The sequence below is a fragment of the Xenopus tropicalis genome, chromosome 4, assembly GCF_000004195.4.
Source record: "Xenopus tropicalis strain Nigerian chromosome 4, UCB_Xtro_10.0, whole genome shotgun sequence".
Lineage (NCBI taxonomy): Eukaryota > Metazoa > Chordata > Amphibia > Anura > Pipidae > Xenopus > Xenopus tropicalis.
This window is the reverse complement of record NC_030680.2, coordinates 26,480,448-26,497,006: the sequence shown is the minus strand read 5'-3', so window position 1 is coordinate 26,497,006 and position 16,559 is coordinate 26,480,448. Positions and strand designations below refer to the sequence as shown.

The 16,559-nt window shown below is 44.8% G+C and overlaps 1 protein-coding gene across 2 annotated transcripts in view; it reads left to right on the top strand.

Moving 5' to 3' along the window:
• Nucleotides 1-16,559, top strand: part of slc5a12 (solute carrier family 5 member 12) — a 42,102-nt gene that overhangs the window by 15,792 nt on the left and 9,751 nt on the right. For both annotated transcript variants that reach the window (XM_018093349.2, XM_031900581.1), the window contains exons 4-8: nucleotides 1,931-1,998; nucleotides 2,634-2,788; nucleotides 8,883-9,023; nucleotides 15,646-15,775; nucleotides 16,443-16,531. In XM_018093349.2, coding sequence (XP_017948838.2) covers nucleotides 1,931-1,998; nucleotides 2,634-2,788; nucleotides 8,883-9,023; nucleotides 15,646-15,775; nucleotides 16,443-16,531 — 583 coding nt within the window. The remainder of the gene's footprint in view (nucleotides 1-1,930; nucleotides 1,999-2,633; nucleotides 2,789-8,882; nucleotides 9,024-15,645; nucleotides 15,776-16,442; nucleotides 16,532-16,559) is intronic.

The following is a 16,559-nucleotide window of genomic DNA, read 5'->3' as shown; positions in this document are numbered from 1 at the left end:
GACTGCACCATAATGGAATGAGTTCATGCCATAACAAAATGTATTTATTAGTGAGCAATAACATGGCATACATTTGAGCCATAGCTTACAGTGGAAGATGGAGATCTATCCTTCTCCTCAGTTTCTGCCCTGTCTCTCCTACATAAAGCCATCTATTTGCAGAGAACATGAGATGCCGGGTAGCAGAAGGTACCTGGTATTTCATTCTGCTGCCTATTAGTCCTGCTATTCCATCATGAGGTATAAGGGTAAGTCCCACATCTCTGGGTATCCTAACAATGACGTTGAAATTAGGGACGCTCTGATTAGAAATATGGTACACTCATGAGTCCAGGATAGCTCACATTCAAACACCTCCTCTGGATATGAGTAATGTGGAAAATCAAGGGTTTGTAATGATTGGAACCACTCCCACAAGGAAGCCAATCCCCCCCACCTCAACTTCTTTCCACCTCTGCCAGACACATCAAGACCATGCCTTGCTATGTTTGGTACCACTTGTGGTTAGCGTCTGGGTCCCTGGTATATATTGTTCTAAACTCTTCCATGTACATCATATTGGTTATATGTTTGTCATGTTATATACAACACTGCAATGAGATGTCTAAAATGAAGAACAAAAACCTTTATTGTAAAATGTACATTTACCATGGAGAGACTGTTGACTGATCAAAGCAGCCCTGCTCAATGTGGGAGTCCCTGGGAATCAGCAAACATTGAGGTCACCAGTAAAACTGTACTTTGAGGTACAATAGACATCATTTTATCACATGCACTAAAAATAGATTCAATGTGAAATAAAAGTACTTGGCAGCTATCAGATTATTTCATGACTTTATTACAGTTTATACTCTTAAACTTTACTGCCTTATTACAATTGAGCCTGAATTAAAGGTCAAAACTGCCACCCCCAGGCATAGGGGCCCATTCATTAAAGCATGATTGACCACGATTGAGAAATTTTTTTATTTTTTCTAACATATAGAAAATTTCGTAATATCCACAATAATTACATTAAAATTTCACGACTTTTTCGTAGTACATTCGTTATTCCACGAAAAAGCTGTACTTTTCGCAACGACTACAAAAATGTTGTTATTCATTCAAGCTTTGGTATCATGACTATCTTTTCACCAGGTTGGGTCATTAGAGTGCCATTGAGTCCTATGGAAGGCTTCCAACATCATACATTTTGTTTCAAAGGTTTTCGTGCCGTTTACGATCGTTTGGATCCAAAAATTTTGTGACTTTCAGATCAAATCACAATATTTTCGTACGACCAACAAAAGAATTTTCGCACATCAGAAATAATCGTGGTTACTCCGAATTTTTTCTAACATATAGAACATTTCGTAATATCCACAATAATTACATTAAAATTTTGCGACTTTTTCGTAGTACATTCGTTATTCCACGAAAAAGCCATACTTTTCGCAACGACTACGAAAATGTTGTTATTCATTGAAGCTTTGGTATCATGACTATCTTTTTTGCCAGGTTGGATCTGTAGAGTGCCATTGGAAGGCTTCCAACCTTATACATTTTGTTTCAAAGCCAGAAAGGTTTTCGCGCTGTTTACGATCGTTTGGATCCAAAAAATTTTTGACTTTCGGATCAAACCACAATATTTTCGTACGACCAAGAAAAGAATTTTCGCACATCAGAAATTATCGTGGTTACTCCAAATTTTTTCCAATCGTGCTTTTAACTAGTGAAAATTTGTGGTTTCATGAATGGGCCCCATAGTGTTTAAATTAGTGTTTTACTCCAAAAATGAAACACTATGCACCCTGCCAGTCAAAGACCTCTTACCCACAGGGTACCCTGAAATAACTGCAACCAATAAGATGCTTACATTCAAGCAGTAGTCTTGAAAAAGGGTTGGTTGTAGAGTACTCAACAGAATAATAAAGTATTGTTTTTTTTTCAGTGACTGGATTTGATCTTTGGGGATCTGTTGTTGCAACAGGCATTGTTTGTACTTTTTACTGCACTCTGGTATGTATCAATAATAGCACAACTAAATGAAACTAAAAATACCTTTCTAGCCTTATTTACTACATTTAAGAGGCAACGGGAGACTAGACACATATAATCTCCCCAATTATTATTGAGCCCCAATATCTCCTTGTTATTAAATGTGGCCTGGCCAAAAAGATAATGATTTATATTTTCAAAACAAGTCTTACAGCAATCCTGTGCATTAGCCCAGAGCTCAGAGGGAGAAATGAAAAGACTAGAACATATAAGAGGTCATTCTCTAAAGCAGGTGCAATGTGCAATTTTTGAGGCATGTTACCATGTTTTACCCATAATGCAACATTTCACCATTATTCCAGCATAATTGAGGCTGTGCTTCTGCCACAATCGTGCCTAATTGCATCAAATTGACCCAACTGTGCCTCTCCTCATGACCAAGTGCAGGAGCCTATATTGAAGCAAGCTTTTTAATGAATTGTGTCAATTGGATCCATTTTGCAACACCAACACTTAACACTTTAATAGGGAAAAGGTTCACTACTCTGGGGTAATGTCTATAGGGCTGTAGAACCTGCATCCTCTAATTGTTGCTGAACTTCTGGCATTGATCAACAGATAAAGGCCTAGCCCTAAATATGATCTTATGTTTTTAGGGGGGCTTGAAAGCCGTTGTATGGACTGATGCATTCCAGATGGTCGTGATGGTAGTTGGATTTTTAACTGTACTGATTGAAGGAACTATTCAAAATGGAGGGCCTTCTAAGATATGGGAGACAGCCACGAATGGATCCCGTGTAGATATTGCCAAGTAAGTAAACATATATTCCAATATTTAGTTACAGATGGAGCAGGGGTTACTGTCACAATGTAGAAATTTTGATCTTGTCCAATTTGCTACAGTGGGCTTTATTTTTTCCCTGTATTTATCAGTAAATACACTGCCAGAAATAGTTCAACAATTGTCCAGGGGTATCCTATTTGTATGTACTGTTGGCCAACATATAGTCAATTGGGGAAGGTTGGTATTCAGTGCATATATTACCGCATGGATGTGTGGATTCAAACTTCGTCTGTAGCTTATCTGTTTTACATCCATACTCTCCTATTTTTATATATATATTTTTGTGGACCTCAAGGTTTTTCTTATATGTTGCATTCCTGTTTTGTTAAAGGTTTGTGTGTATATTTTCTCTATATGAGTCTTCATTCTGAAACAGTGCAGCAAAGATATTTATCTATCCTGTAGATAGCTGGTTGAGATTGCCCAAGTCATCCATTTGCTCCCATACACAAGCCAAAAAGCTTTAAACTCAACTGTGAAGGGCTGAGTGAGTAGTTATTAGCCCAGTGATCCCCAACCAGTGACTTGTGAGAAACATGTTGCTTACCACCCCCTTGGATGTTGCTCCCAGTGGCCTCAAAGTAGGTGCCCATTTTTAAATCTCTGGCTTGAAAACAAGATTTGGAAGCACAGAGACACAGTTTTACTCCAAGCAGAGCCTTCTGCAGGCCAGCAGTCCACATTGGGTTACCAAATAGCCAATTACAATCCTTATTTGGCATCCTCAAAGATCTGTTTTCATGCTTGTGTGGCTCACCAACACTTTTTACATCTGAGTGTGGCTCACAAGTTAAAAAGGTTGGCGATCCCTGTATTAGCCTATGTATATCCACCTTTACCATGTGTTTTTCTTCCATTACACAAATTCTACGTAGATGGGACCTTTACATAGACATGAATGCATATATGGAGTCATAATCCTAATTTAGCTACTGACCATTGGGTTAATTGCCAACACAGGGTCAATTATCCAAGTACTGGAGCCCTAACACAATAGGGGTCATTTAAGACATGTGAGGCAAAGTGTTTTTGTCATGTTTATTCTGCTCTGCATGGTAAATGAATTGCCACAGGTCTCTGCACTCCAAAATGGAGAGAAAAAAAAAACACTTGCTCACCCTCATGAATATAACTGTCTGTGTTCGACAGCACTGTATTCATGAGGGGTGGACAAGGGGACATAGGCATCTCCCCACCAGCTCCCTATCTGATCTCTAATGGCCTTGTGTAAGGGGCAGTTGTGAATGAGCCCCAATCAGTAAAGGACTAGTAACACCAACATGGAAACTAATAATTTATTATTTCTTTAATGTGCATATAAAAAAAGGTTTTTCTAGATAATTGGTATGCATGACCTACCCAAAAGCCTTACCATGATAAAGTACATGTACCACTTGTATTTTTTAAATGATAACACACATATTACCCTTGCACTGTAATTAAATTAAGTTAAATGAGTTTCTTCTTACTGATAATAAGTAAATGATGGACCCGTGTTTTGACGCATTGGTGCAAAGTCAACCTATAGCATAAGTGACAGAAACCTGAGATATCAGCATGTTGAAACCTGTATTTATTGCAGTGAGGTGAAGACACTATTTAGCTAATAAGGTGGATATCTCTTTCTTGGAAAGTAACACAGATAAAGAGTCATCATCTGATAAATCTATAACTCTCCTACCTACTGGTATAACCCTGGTTAGCAGTGTTCAAACTCATTGATGACACCTGATAAAACAGTCACCACAAATGTACAGCAACATTTCATTATTTTGCTAAAGTATTTTGGGAAATGACCCATTTTCAGATGTTATAATAGGAACCAGAATCATTCCTACATAGATGCAAGCTGCAGATCAGGAGAAGCTGCTAATTGTCACCTAAGGCCAAAATGGCCAACCTGAAGAACTTCAGTTCTTACTGACCATCAGGGCATGGCAGCCAAAGGATAAGGAAGTTTCTTGACATTGCAGTTCATTTATTAACGGAGATAAGTGGGCTCACCACTATTGCATTAAAACTAATAATAACACTTTTGCACAGTAAATGCCAGGGACAGGAGTCCAGGTGTGACTTCCGACCAAAGCTCCCCAGTGGGGCCAATGAATGCTGTCCATTTCAAAAGGGAAGGATGAATTTACATTTCTGTCCTGTAGCGTTATTAACCCACCAGACATAAGCAATAGACTATAAGATGATTAGAAGAGTATCTTTTTTTTTTTTTTTAAATCTTTATTTATAGATTTTTAATAGGGGGAGGGGGGTACAGAAAAAAGAAAGGGGGTGGGGGGGTGTACAGATTTTTATATCATAGAAATAACATTTCACAGTAATTCACATCTTGGATAATATTATAAAGCTTACTTATAAAGAGAGAGCTATATGGTTTCCCTGTCTAGGAATATTCAATTTGTATAAAGATCCACGAAAATGTTTTTTGTCTATTTTTGGAGTCTAAGGAAGTTTATCCATGGGGACCATGTCTCCCAATATTTTTTACTTTTCCCATGTATGATCGCTGTTATTTCTTTCATTTGTTTTGTTTCTTCAAGAAGAGAAATCCATTCCTGTTTGGTGGGTGAAGTTTTGTCCTTCCATTTTTTTGGTATGATGGCTTTTGCAGCTTGCAGCATAAATAGGAGCAGTTGGTTTTTAATGGTAGTTGAGGTTTGTAAATCGTATAGAAGAGTATCTTAACATAAACAACCACATAATTCACGCTCCTAGCCACCAGAATAAAAAATTTCAAATTGGAGATAAGCAAGAGTAGAATCTCAAACAATAAAACAAAGTATGTGTACACAGACACACACAAACCTACACACATTGTGTAACCTCGCCCTAAAGTGCCCTGAAATTTACTTAATCAATGGGGGCCCTCTGTAATATTTTGAAAGGGTTTCCTTGGATTAGGATTAATCCTAGGATATCACCCACTGACACATCAGAGTTCATTTACCATGTAAAGGACAGAGTACAGAGTGCAAAAAGGGCTTGCAAACCATCATATTCATTGCACACGTGGGTCCTGCCCTACACTTTGCTGAATGGCTGCAGAGACCTGCCTGCCTGCTTCCAGCCTATGTTCCTATCCTGCCCAAAATACGGACCTGCTCAAACCATACCGAGCACTATTCATGGGGCAGAGGCCGGTCCCAGCACTCTATTTTGGAGCACAAAGACTGGCAGCCATTCAGCAATGTACAGGGCAAGGCACAAGTGTGCAGAAACATGGCAGCTTACACTCTATTTTTTGCACTTGGTAAATGAGCCCCAGGGCTGTCTTGCACCTAGCACTGGAATCCATCACATGGTGCTAAGGAGGGCTGGTCTTTACACCTTGTTCTAGCACTTGCATCCATAATCATGGAAAATTCTTTCAGTTTTCTTTGCCTTGAGGTTACTATGAATTAGAAAGTACAGGTATGGGACCCATTATCTCCAAATTACAGGAAGGCCATCTTCCATAGACGCCTTGTACTTGATCCCAACTAAGATATAATTAATCTTTACTGGAGGCAAAACTATCCTACTGGGTTTATTTAATGTTCAAATTATTTATAGCAGACTTAAGGCATGGTGATTCAAATTCCGGAAAAGATCCCTTATCCAGAAAAACCCAGATCCCAAGCATTCTGAAAAACAGATCCTATACCTGTACACTATATTCAGTAGCATCTCGGTTAATTAGTGCTTATAGACTAGCTCAGAGTTATTGCCAGTGAACATGCTATTTGATAAAAAAAGACATACCTTCAGATAGTAAAAGGACAAGGTTTATGTTCATGTCTGATAAGCAGGAAAGTACAAAAGGACCAGGTAGGATCATTAATCCTTAGTGCAAAGCTTTTACTGACTTGCTTGACTCAGTTAAACTCCACCATTATAGATAAAGAGAGTTATTGTATATGTTCATATCACACAAAGGCGGATAACATAAACGTCATATACTGTATTTTATAGTCCTTAAGCCTTAAAATCAGGCCTTAAAAACCTTCAACATTGATCTTTCTGCTATAATTGTTTGTTTACAAACATTTTAATAAATGCTGTATGTGCATAATTTTTCATTTGCTGCATTTTACACCATTTACACAATTTGTGTTGGTTATTATTCACATTGTCAGTTAAACACTTATGTTTACTTATCACTTATTTGGTATTGGTTACATAAAAACAGGTACCCTGTTAATTCTCTAAAGAGTCCTTTGCAAACACAATGTGCCCCAAATTATATCTGCCAGTTGTGGCCCTTGTGTCAAAACGAGTGGGTGAATCAGGTGCAGCAATGTGCAGTCATTAAATAGCATTAATGTGATTCTTTTGGAAGTCTGATGCACCTATAGACGCACTTTGTTATGGGAACCCACATTCAGGGTGGTAGTAGCGATAGGGTTCCCCCGTGTCAGTAGGTGCACTTTTTAAAAGAAGAGGCAGGGTGGACACAGTGGCGCCTAGTGGAACTATATGGAAATGCAATGACCGTGTTTGGACTCTAGGACTTTTTAATGAACAAAGTCACCACTTGCGGCTGAGTTCATAAATTACCCTTGCAGTGTTACACAGGGCAGAAATAAGCATTCACCAGTCACCTTGACTGGCCTGTAGGATAGGTCCCCTTTTCCACTGCTTTGACCATGCAAGGGAGGTATGTCCAGTCCAGTTGTCTGGGAACCAATGCTTTGCAGCTTGCTCTTACTGCCAACCTGTCTGCTGTTTCTACAAAACTGAAGCCCACTTAAGGTGGCCATACACGGGTCGATTCTAGCTGCCAATATCGGACCCTTAGACTGATTCGACAGCTTATGGTCGTTCTAATTCAATGTTTAGCCCCAGAGCCAAACAACTGAATTAACCAGATATCATCCACCCATAGGTGGAGATATCGGGTAAAGAGCCGCTCGCTTGGCGACTTCACCAAGCGAGACGATCTTAGCGTGTATGGCCACCTTCAGTTTTTAGTATTATCTATAGGGCAAATCTAATACCAATGGACAAACAACTTGTTAAAACCCAGAGGCCTCCCTACAAAACTGCACCTCTGGAAACCCCCAATACTGCCCTATCTATTCTACCTGGTTATAAAAGGAAGAGTAGAACTGCTTGGTGTCCCCTTCTCTGCAATTGCCAAATAAAAGAATGTGAAGCTTCAACTTCTTCCTGGGAAGAAGATACACTGTGCCACTGCTCAGGGGCTTATATGTATAAACTTCGCACAGTGCAAAATTATTTGTGCAATAAACATATTTGCCCTGCCCGTGTTTATATTTATAAAGCTGGACAAGACTGGTGCATTTAATGTGCAAACATAATAACTAATTTTTAAGAGTAGTGCGATTGTCCTTAAGAATTTTTAAATATGCCATAATCACAATTTGCAAATATTTATGTGCACACTCTGCGTCCAAATTATTCCACAACTTCAGTGGCACAAAATAAGATTTTGCAAATTTGTGCACAACAAACATGCACAGTAGCCATGCTCACACAAACCTCACTCTTATTTGCGAGCTATTTGCAAATTCTTATGTGCTCATTGTGCATTTCAAAGTGATTCATGAAAAAAGGAAAGATGGGCACAGCAGTGGGGAAATGGTAAATGTTATATGCGAAAAATATATGCGCTGCACAAACTTTATAAATGACCCCCTCTGTTTTTTATGACCAAGTACAGAAATCAGGGCAGTATTGGGGGTTTCCAATGGAGAAGGATGGGATGGAGACATCTGGAGGGGACTTAGGGGTTGTAACAAGGCTTTCATCCTCTTTTAATATTCAATTGAAATTCTTCAGTCCACTGCTGCTATTCATATCTGTTTTCTACCATGTTGCATCCTTATATCTCAGTATTGGGGGTTCCCAATGGAGGGGGATAGGATGGAGGCCGTTTAACACTAGAGATGTTTAACCAAATTTTATAAGATACAGACTACTGAGTTGGCTGCTTGCTTACTATTCAAATAAATGGGTTGAATGATTCCCTGGCCACAGAGATTTGAAAGTCTAACACAATCTTAACAATAATCTAATTTTCTTTTAATGGCATATTTATTTGTATTAGTTTTGATGTAGACCCATTAAAAAGACACACATTTTGGACCATTGCTGTGGGAGGAACATTTACATGGCTGGGAATCTATGGAGTTAACCAGTCGACAGTACAGAGATGCATATCGTGCAAGTCTGAGAAGCATGCTAAACTGTGAGTCTTACTAATGTATTATTTTGTATTATTGTGTTATTGTGTATCATGAATGTAATTATTTTACTGACAACTGAGATGTATTTTTTTCTACTTTTATTAAATTCAAGTATAGGTATTTAGTACAGGGTTGATTTGCAAACTAAGGGGCAGATTTACTAAAACTCCGTAAGTTCTCATTTTTGTTTTATTTTCAAATTTAACTACACTTGTTTTCCGGAATGTCTAATATTTACTAAAAAAGTGAGAAAAGTCATAAAAACGTCAAATTGTCACTACGAAAATCCCATATTTATCAAATTGTTGCTTGCAACAATTAGAAAAAGTCGTGATTTTTGGGACAAAACATAGCAAAACCTCCAAAGTTTTGAGACAAAAGAAAGAACTTCAAGGAAAGAGAGAGGACCTTTGCCATTGACTTCTACATGAACTCAGCAAGTTTAAGCTGGCGAATTGTCGAATTCGGATTTTTAGCCATTTAAACACACAGGAGCCCATTCATTAAAGCACACATTTTTGCTGGTTAAAAGCACATTTGGAAAAAATTCGGAGTAACCACGATCATTTCTGATGTTCGAAAATGTCACAAAAATTCTGTTCCCGGTAGTACGCAAATATTGTGGTTGCGATCCGAAAGTCACAAAATTTTCGGATCTGAACGATAGTAAACAGCGCAAAAAACTTTCTGGCTTTGAAACTTCAATACATGATTTTGGAAGCCTCCCATAGGGCTCAATGGCACTCTGCAGCTCCAACCTGGCCCAAGGAAAGTCTCCCATAGGGCTCAATAGCACTCTGCAGCTCCAACCCGGCCCAAGGAAAGTCTCCCATAGGGCTCAATGGCACTCTGCAGCTCCAACCCGGCCCAAGGAAAGTCTCCCATAGGGCTCAATGGCACTCTGCAGCTCCAACCCGGCCCAAGGAAAGTCTCCTATAGGGCTCAATGGCACTCTGCAGCTCCAACCTGGCCCAAGGAAAGTCTCCCATAGGGCTCAATGGCACTCTGCAGCTCCAACCCGGCCCAAGGAAAGTCTCCCATAGGGCTCAATGGCACTCTGCCGCTCCAACCCGGCCCAAGGAAAGTCTCCCATAGGGCTCAATGGCACTCTGCAGCTCCAACCCGGCCCAAGGAAAGTCTCCCATAGGGCTCAATGGCACTCTGCAGCTCCAACCCGGCCCAAGCAAAGTCTCCCATAGGGCTCAATGGCACTCTGCAGCTCCAACCGCCAAAGCTCCCATAGGCAATGGCACTCTGCAGCCAACCCGGCCAAGGAAAGTCTCCCATAGGGCTCAATGGCACTCTGCAGCTCCAACCCGGCCCAAGGAAAGTCACCCATAGGGCTCAATGGCACTCTGCAGCTCCAACCCGGCCCAAGGAAAGTCTCCCATAGGGCTCAATGGCACTCTGCAGCTCCAACCCGGCCCAAGGAAAGTCTCCCATAGGACTCAATGGCACTCTGCAGCTCCAACCCGGCCCAAGGAAAGTCTCCCATAGGGCTCAATGGCACTCTGCAGCTCCAACCGGGCCCAAGGAAAGTCCCCCATAGGGCTCCAACTGAAAGCCCATAGGCTCAATGGCACTCTGCAGCTCCAACCCGCCCAAGGAAAGTCTCCCATAGGGCTCAATGGCACTCTGCAGCTCCAACCCAAGGAAAGTCTCCCATAGGGCTCAATGGCACTCTGCAGCTCCAACCCGGCCCAAGGAAAGTCTCCCATAGGGCTCAATGGCACTCTGCAGCTCCAACCCGGCCCAAGGAAAGTCTCCCATAGGGCTCAATGGCACTCTGCAGCTCCAACCCGCCCAAGGAAAGTCTCCCATAGGCTCAAGGCACCTGCAAGCTCAACCCGGCCCAAGGCCTCATGGCACTCTGCAGCTCCAACTGGCCAAGGAAGCTCCATAGGGCTTCAATGGCACTCTGCAGCTCCAACCCGGCCCAAGGAAAGTCCTCCCATAGGGCTCAATGGCACTCTGCAGCTCCAAACCCGGCCCAAGGAAAGTCTCCCATAGGGCTCAATGGCACTCTGCAGCTCCAACGCCGGCCCAAGGAAAGTCTCCCATAGGGCTTCAATGGCACTCTGCAGCTCCAACCCGGCCCAAGGAAAGTCTCCATAGGGCTCAATGGCACTCTGCAGCTCCAACCCGGCCCAAGGAAAGTCTCCCATAGGGCTCAATGGCACTCTGCAGCTCCAACCCGGCCCAAGGAAAGTCTCCCATAGGGCTCAATGGCACTCTGCAGCTCCAACCCGGCCCAAGAAAGTCTCCATAGGGCTCAATGGCACTCTGCAGCTCCAACCCGGCCCAAGGAAAGTCTCCCATAGGGCTCAATGGCACTCTGCAGCTCCAACCCGGCCCAAGGAAAGTCTCCCCATAGGGCTCAATGGCAGTCTGCAGCTCCAACCCGGCCCAAGGAAAGTCTCCCATAGGGCTCAATGGCACTCTGCAGCTCCAACCCGGCCCAAGGAAAGTCTCCCATAGGGCTCAATGGCACTCTGCAGCTCCAACCCGGCCCAAGGAAAGTCTCCCATAGGGCTCAATGGCACTCTGCAGCTCCAACCCGGCCCAAGGAAAGTCTCCCATAGGGCTCAATGGCACTCTGCAGCTCCAACCCGGCCCAAGGAAAGTCTCCCATCAATGGCACTCTGCAGCTCCACCCCGGCCCAAGGAAAGTCTCCCATAGGGCTCAATGGCACTCTGCAGCTCCAACCGGCCCAAGGAAAGTCTCCCATAGGGCTCAATGGCACTCTGCAGCTCCAACCCGGCCCAAGGAAAGTCTCCCATAGGGCTCAATGGCACTCTGCAGCTCCAACCTGGCCAAGGAAAGTCTCCCATAGGGCTGGCACTCTGCAGCTCCAACCCGCCCAAGGAAAGTCTCCCATAATGGCACTCTGCAGCTCCAACCCGGCCCAAGGAAAGTCTCCCATAGGGCTCAATGGCACTCTGCAGCTCCAACCCGGCCCAAGGAAGCTCCATAGGGCTCAATGCCTCTGCAGCTCCAACCGGCCCAAGGAAGCTCCCATAGGCTCAATGGCACTCTGCAGCTCCAACCCGGCCCAAGGAAAGTCTCCCATAGGGCTCAATGGCACTCTGCAGCTCCAACCCGGCCCAAGGAAAGTCTCCCATAGGGCTCAATGGCACTCTGCAGCTCCAACCCGGCCCAAGGAAAGTCTCCCATAGGGCTCAATGGCACTCTGCAGCTCCAACCCGGCCCAAGGAAAGTCTCCCATAGGGCTCAATGGCACTCTGCAGCTCCAACCCGGCCCAAGGAAAGTCTCCCATAGGGCTCAATGGCACTCTGCAGCTCCAACCCGGCCCAAGGAAAGTCTCCCATAGGGCTCAATGGCACTCTGCAGCTCCAACCCGGCCCAAGGAAAGTCTCCCATAGGGCTCAATGGCACTCTGCAGCTCCAACCCGGCCCAAGGAAAGTCTCCCATAGGCTCAATGGCACTCTGCAGCTCCAACCCGGCCAAGGAAAGTCTCCCATAGGGCTCAATGGCACTCTGCAGCTCCAAACCCGGCCCAAGGAAAGTCTCCCATAGGGCTCAATGGCACTCTGCAGCTCCAACCCGGCCCAAGGAAAGTCTCCCATAGGGCTCAATGGCACTCTGCAGCTCCAACCCGGCCCAAGGAAAGTCTCCCATAGGGCTCAATGGCACTCTGCAGCTCCAACCCGGCCCAAGGAAAGTCTCCCATAGGGCTCAATGGCACTCTGCAGCTCCAACCCGGCCCAAGGAAAGTCTCCCATAGGGCTCAATGGCACTCTGCAGCTCCAACCCGGCCCAAGGAAAGTCTCCCATAGGGCTCAATGGCACTCTGCAGCTCCAACCCGGCCCAAGGAAAGTCTCCCATAGGGCTCAATGGCACTCTGCAGCTCCAACCGGCCCAAGAAAGTCTCCAAGGGCTCAATGGCACTCTGGCCCAAACCCGGCCAGGAAAGTCTCCCATAGGGCTCAATGGCACTCTGCAGCTCCAACCCGGCCCAAGGAAAGTCACCCCATAGGGCTCAATGGCACTCTGCAGCTCCAACCCGGCCAAGGAAAGTCTCCCATAGGGCTCAATGGCACTCTGCAGCTCCCAACCCGGCCCAAGGAAAGTCTCCCCATAGGGCTCAATGGCACTCTGCAGCTCCAACCCGGCCCAAGGAAAGTCTCCCATAGGACTCAATGGCACTCTGCAGCTCCAACCCGGCCCAAGGAAAGTCTCCCATAGGACTCAATGGCAACTCTGCAGCTCCAACCCGGCCCAAGGAAAGTCTCCATAGGGCTCAATGGCACTCTGCAGCTCCAACCTGGCCCAAGGAAAGTCTCCCATAGGGCTCAATGGCACTCTGCAGCTCCAACCGGCCAAGGAAAGTCCATAGGGCTCAATGGCACTCTGCAGCTCCAACCCGGCCCAAGGAAAGTCTCCCATAGGGCTCAATGGCACTCTGCAGCTCCAACCCGGCCCAAGGAAAGTCTCCATAGGGCTCAATGGCACTCTGCAGCTCCAACCCGGCCCAAGGAAAGTCTCCCATAGGGCTCAATGGCACTCTGCAGCTCCAACCGGCCAGGAAGCTCCCTAGGCTCAATGGCATTGCAGCTCAACCGGCCAAGGAAAGTCTCCCATAGGGCTCAATGGCACTTCTGCAGCTCCAACCCGGCCCAAGGAAAGTCTCCCATTAGGGCTCAATGGCACTCTGCAGCTCCAACCCGGCCCAAGGAAAGTCTCCCATAGGGCTCAATGGCACTCTGCAGCTCCAACCCGGCCCAAGGAAAGTCTCCCATAGGGCTCAATGGCACTCTGCAGCTCCAACCCGGCCCAAGGAAAGTCTCCCATAGGGCTCAATGGCACTCTGCAGCTCCAACCCGGCCCAAGGAAAGTCTCCCATAGGGCTCAATGGCACTCTGCAGCTCCAACCCGGCCCAAGGAAAGTCTCCCATAGGCTCAATGGCACTCTGCAGCTCCAACCCGGCCCAAGGAAAGTCTCCCATAGGGCTCAATGGCACTCTGCAGCTCCAACCCGGCCCAAGGAAAGTCTCCCATAGGGCTCAATGGCACTCTGCAGCTCCAACCCGGCCCAAGGAAAGTCTCCCATAGGGCTCAATGGCACTCTGCAGCTCCAACCCGGCCCAAGGAAAGTCTCCCATAGGGCTCAATGGCACTCTGCAGCTCCAACCCGGCCCAAGGAAAGTCTCCCATAGGGCTCAATGGCACTCTGGCCCAACAAATCCCATAGGCTCAATGGCACTCTGCAGCTCCAACCCGGCCCAAGGAAAGTCTCCCATAGGACTCAATGGCACTCTGCAGCTCCAACCCGGCCCAAGGAAAGTCTCCCATAGGGCTCAATGGCACTCTGCAGCTCCAACCCGGCCCAAGGAAAGTCACCCATAGGGCTCAATGGCACTCTGCAGCTCCAACCTGGCCCAAGGAAAGTCTCCCATAGGGCTCAATGGCACTCTGCAGCTCCAACCTGGCCCAAGGAAAGTCTCCCATAGGGCTCAATGGCACTCTGCAGCTCCAACCTGGCCCAAGGAAAGTCTCCCATAGGGCTCAATGGCACTCTGCAGCTCCAACCCGGCCCAAGGAAAGTCTCCCATAGGGCTCAATGGCACTCTGCAGCTCCAACCCGGCCCAAGGAAAGTCTCCCATAGGACTCAATGGCACTCTGCAGCTCCAACCCGGCCCAAGGAAAGACTCTCATAGGAATCAATGGCACTCTGCAGCTCCAACCCGGCCCAAGGAAAGACTCTCATAGGAATCAATGGCACTCTGCAGCTCCAACCCGGCCCAAGGAAAGTCTCCCATAGGGCTCAATGGCACTCTGCAGCTCTAACCTGGCCCAAGGAAAGTCTCCCATAGGGCTCAATGGCACTCTGCAGCTCCAACCCGGCCCAAGGAAAGTCACCCATAGGGCTCAATGGCACTCTTCAGCTCCAACCTGGCCCAAGGTATGTGACTATACCGAAGCTTGAATGAATTCCAAAATGATCGTAATCTTTGCGAAAAATAAAGAAGTTAACGAAAACCAAGAAAAAGTTGTGCAATTTTAATGATATTATTGTGGTCATTAAGAAAAGTTCTAAAAATTAGAAAGAATATGATTTTTTTCTGAAAAAAAAATGTGTGCTTTAATGAATGGGCCCCATAGTAAATCATGGATAACTCCCAGAGTTTACTCTCTGCAACTTTTTTGTGAATTAAAAATCGATGGTTCATAAATGAGCCCCTAAATGTTTAGACCTGCAGCTGCCAAAGTGCACAAAAGCTGTCCCTAAACTTTACTAGCCCAGCATTACCAGCCCAGCAAGGTCACCAAGCGAGTGGATCTACTCTCGATATCCCCTTATACACGTGGTGTAGGACAGGTATAGGCATCTGTCAGTTCAGGGACTGCATCAACGAGCCGATGTGGTCCCCCGGCCGTGCATGGGCACTTACGATGGGCCTGCCAGATCTCTATTGGGCAGGTTTGAAAATAATGGGTGGTCTCAATGTCTAGTCTTAGTCACCACAACCATTTTAATATTTTCCCTTACAATGGGAAAGTAATTTACAGGTAATATTTAATTGCAAACAGAATTTGAAGAATAACCCAATTCAGATGGTTTCTAGGTTATCCCCTAATCTGTGTTTTTTTTTTCAAGTGCACTGTATCTTAACTTGCTTGGACTGTGGATAATATTGGTGTGCTCTGTATTCACTGGACTGATCATGTATGCCCATTTTGTAAGCTGTGACCCTTGGACTGCGGGATTTATAACAGCGCCAGACCAGGTGGGAAACAAATAATTATTCTAAATAGAGATTCAGATATATTAAAGATATTTAGCTGAAAAGATTTAGGAGGGGGTTACTTAAACTCATTTTTTTAATATACATATATATATATATTTGTTTGAACCACAAACAAATGAATTTCTATGAATGGCAGTCATTTATCAAAAGACCTGAACTGAAAAAGCAAATCCAACCTTTTCAACTTGTTTTTTTGAATTCCTGACTTAGGGGCAAGTTTTGGTTGAATAAAAACAAGATTTACTACCAAATAAAGCCCCCTGTAAGCTGATAGTGTGCATAGAGGCTGCCTAATAGCCAATCACAGCCCTTATTTGGCTCCTCCATGAACTTTTATGTTGCTTGTGTTGCTCTCCAAGTCTTTTTACATTTCACTCACTAGTAAGAAAGTTAGGGGATCCCTGGCATATAGAATTAGCTAACAATTCAACTGATAACCATTTCATAAGGTAGGTGCATATTCTGATCAAGCTTGGTCACCTTAGACTAGAAAGCCTGTCCAAGAGAGTAATTCCTACTCTGCACTTATCAAATACTCTGATGTTTCCAATCTGTGACTAATGCTTATGAAATGAGACTGCACTGCTTGTACACAGCCAGGGGGTTCTTATATTTTGTATTTTTGTATTGTATTTTTCCCTTTTAGATGATGCCATATTTTGTAATGAACATATTTTCAAAAATGCCAGGGCTCCCCGGACTATTCGTTGCATGTGCCTTCAGTGGGACATTAAGGTAACTTTTGCTCATAATCATATTATTA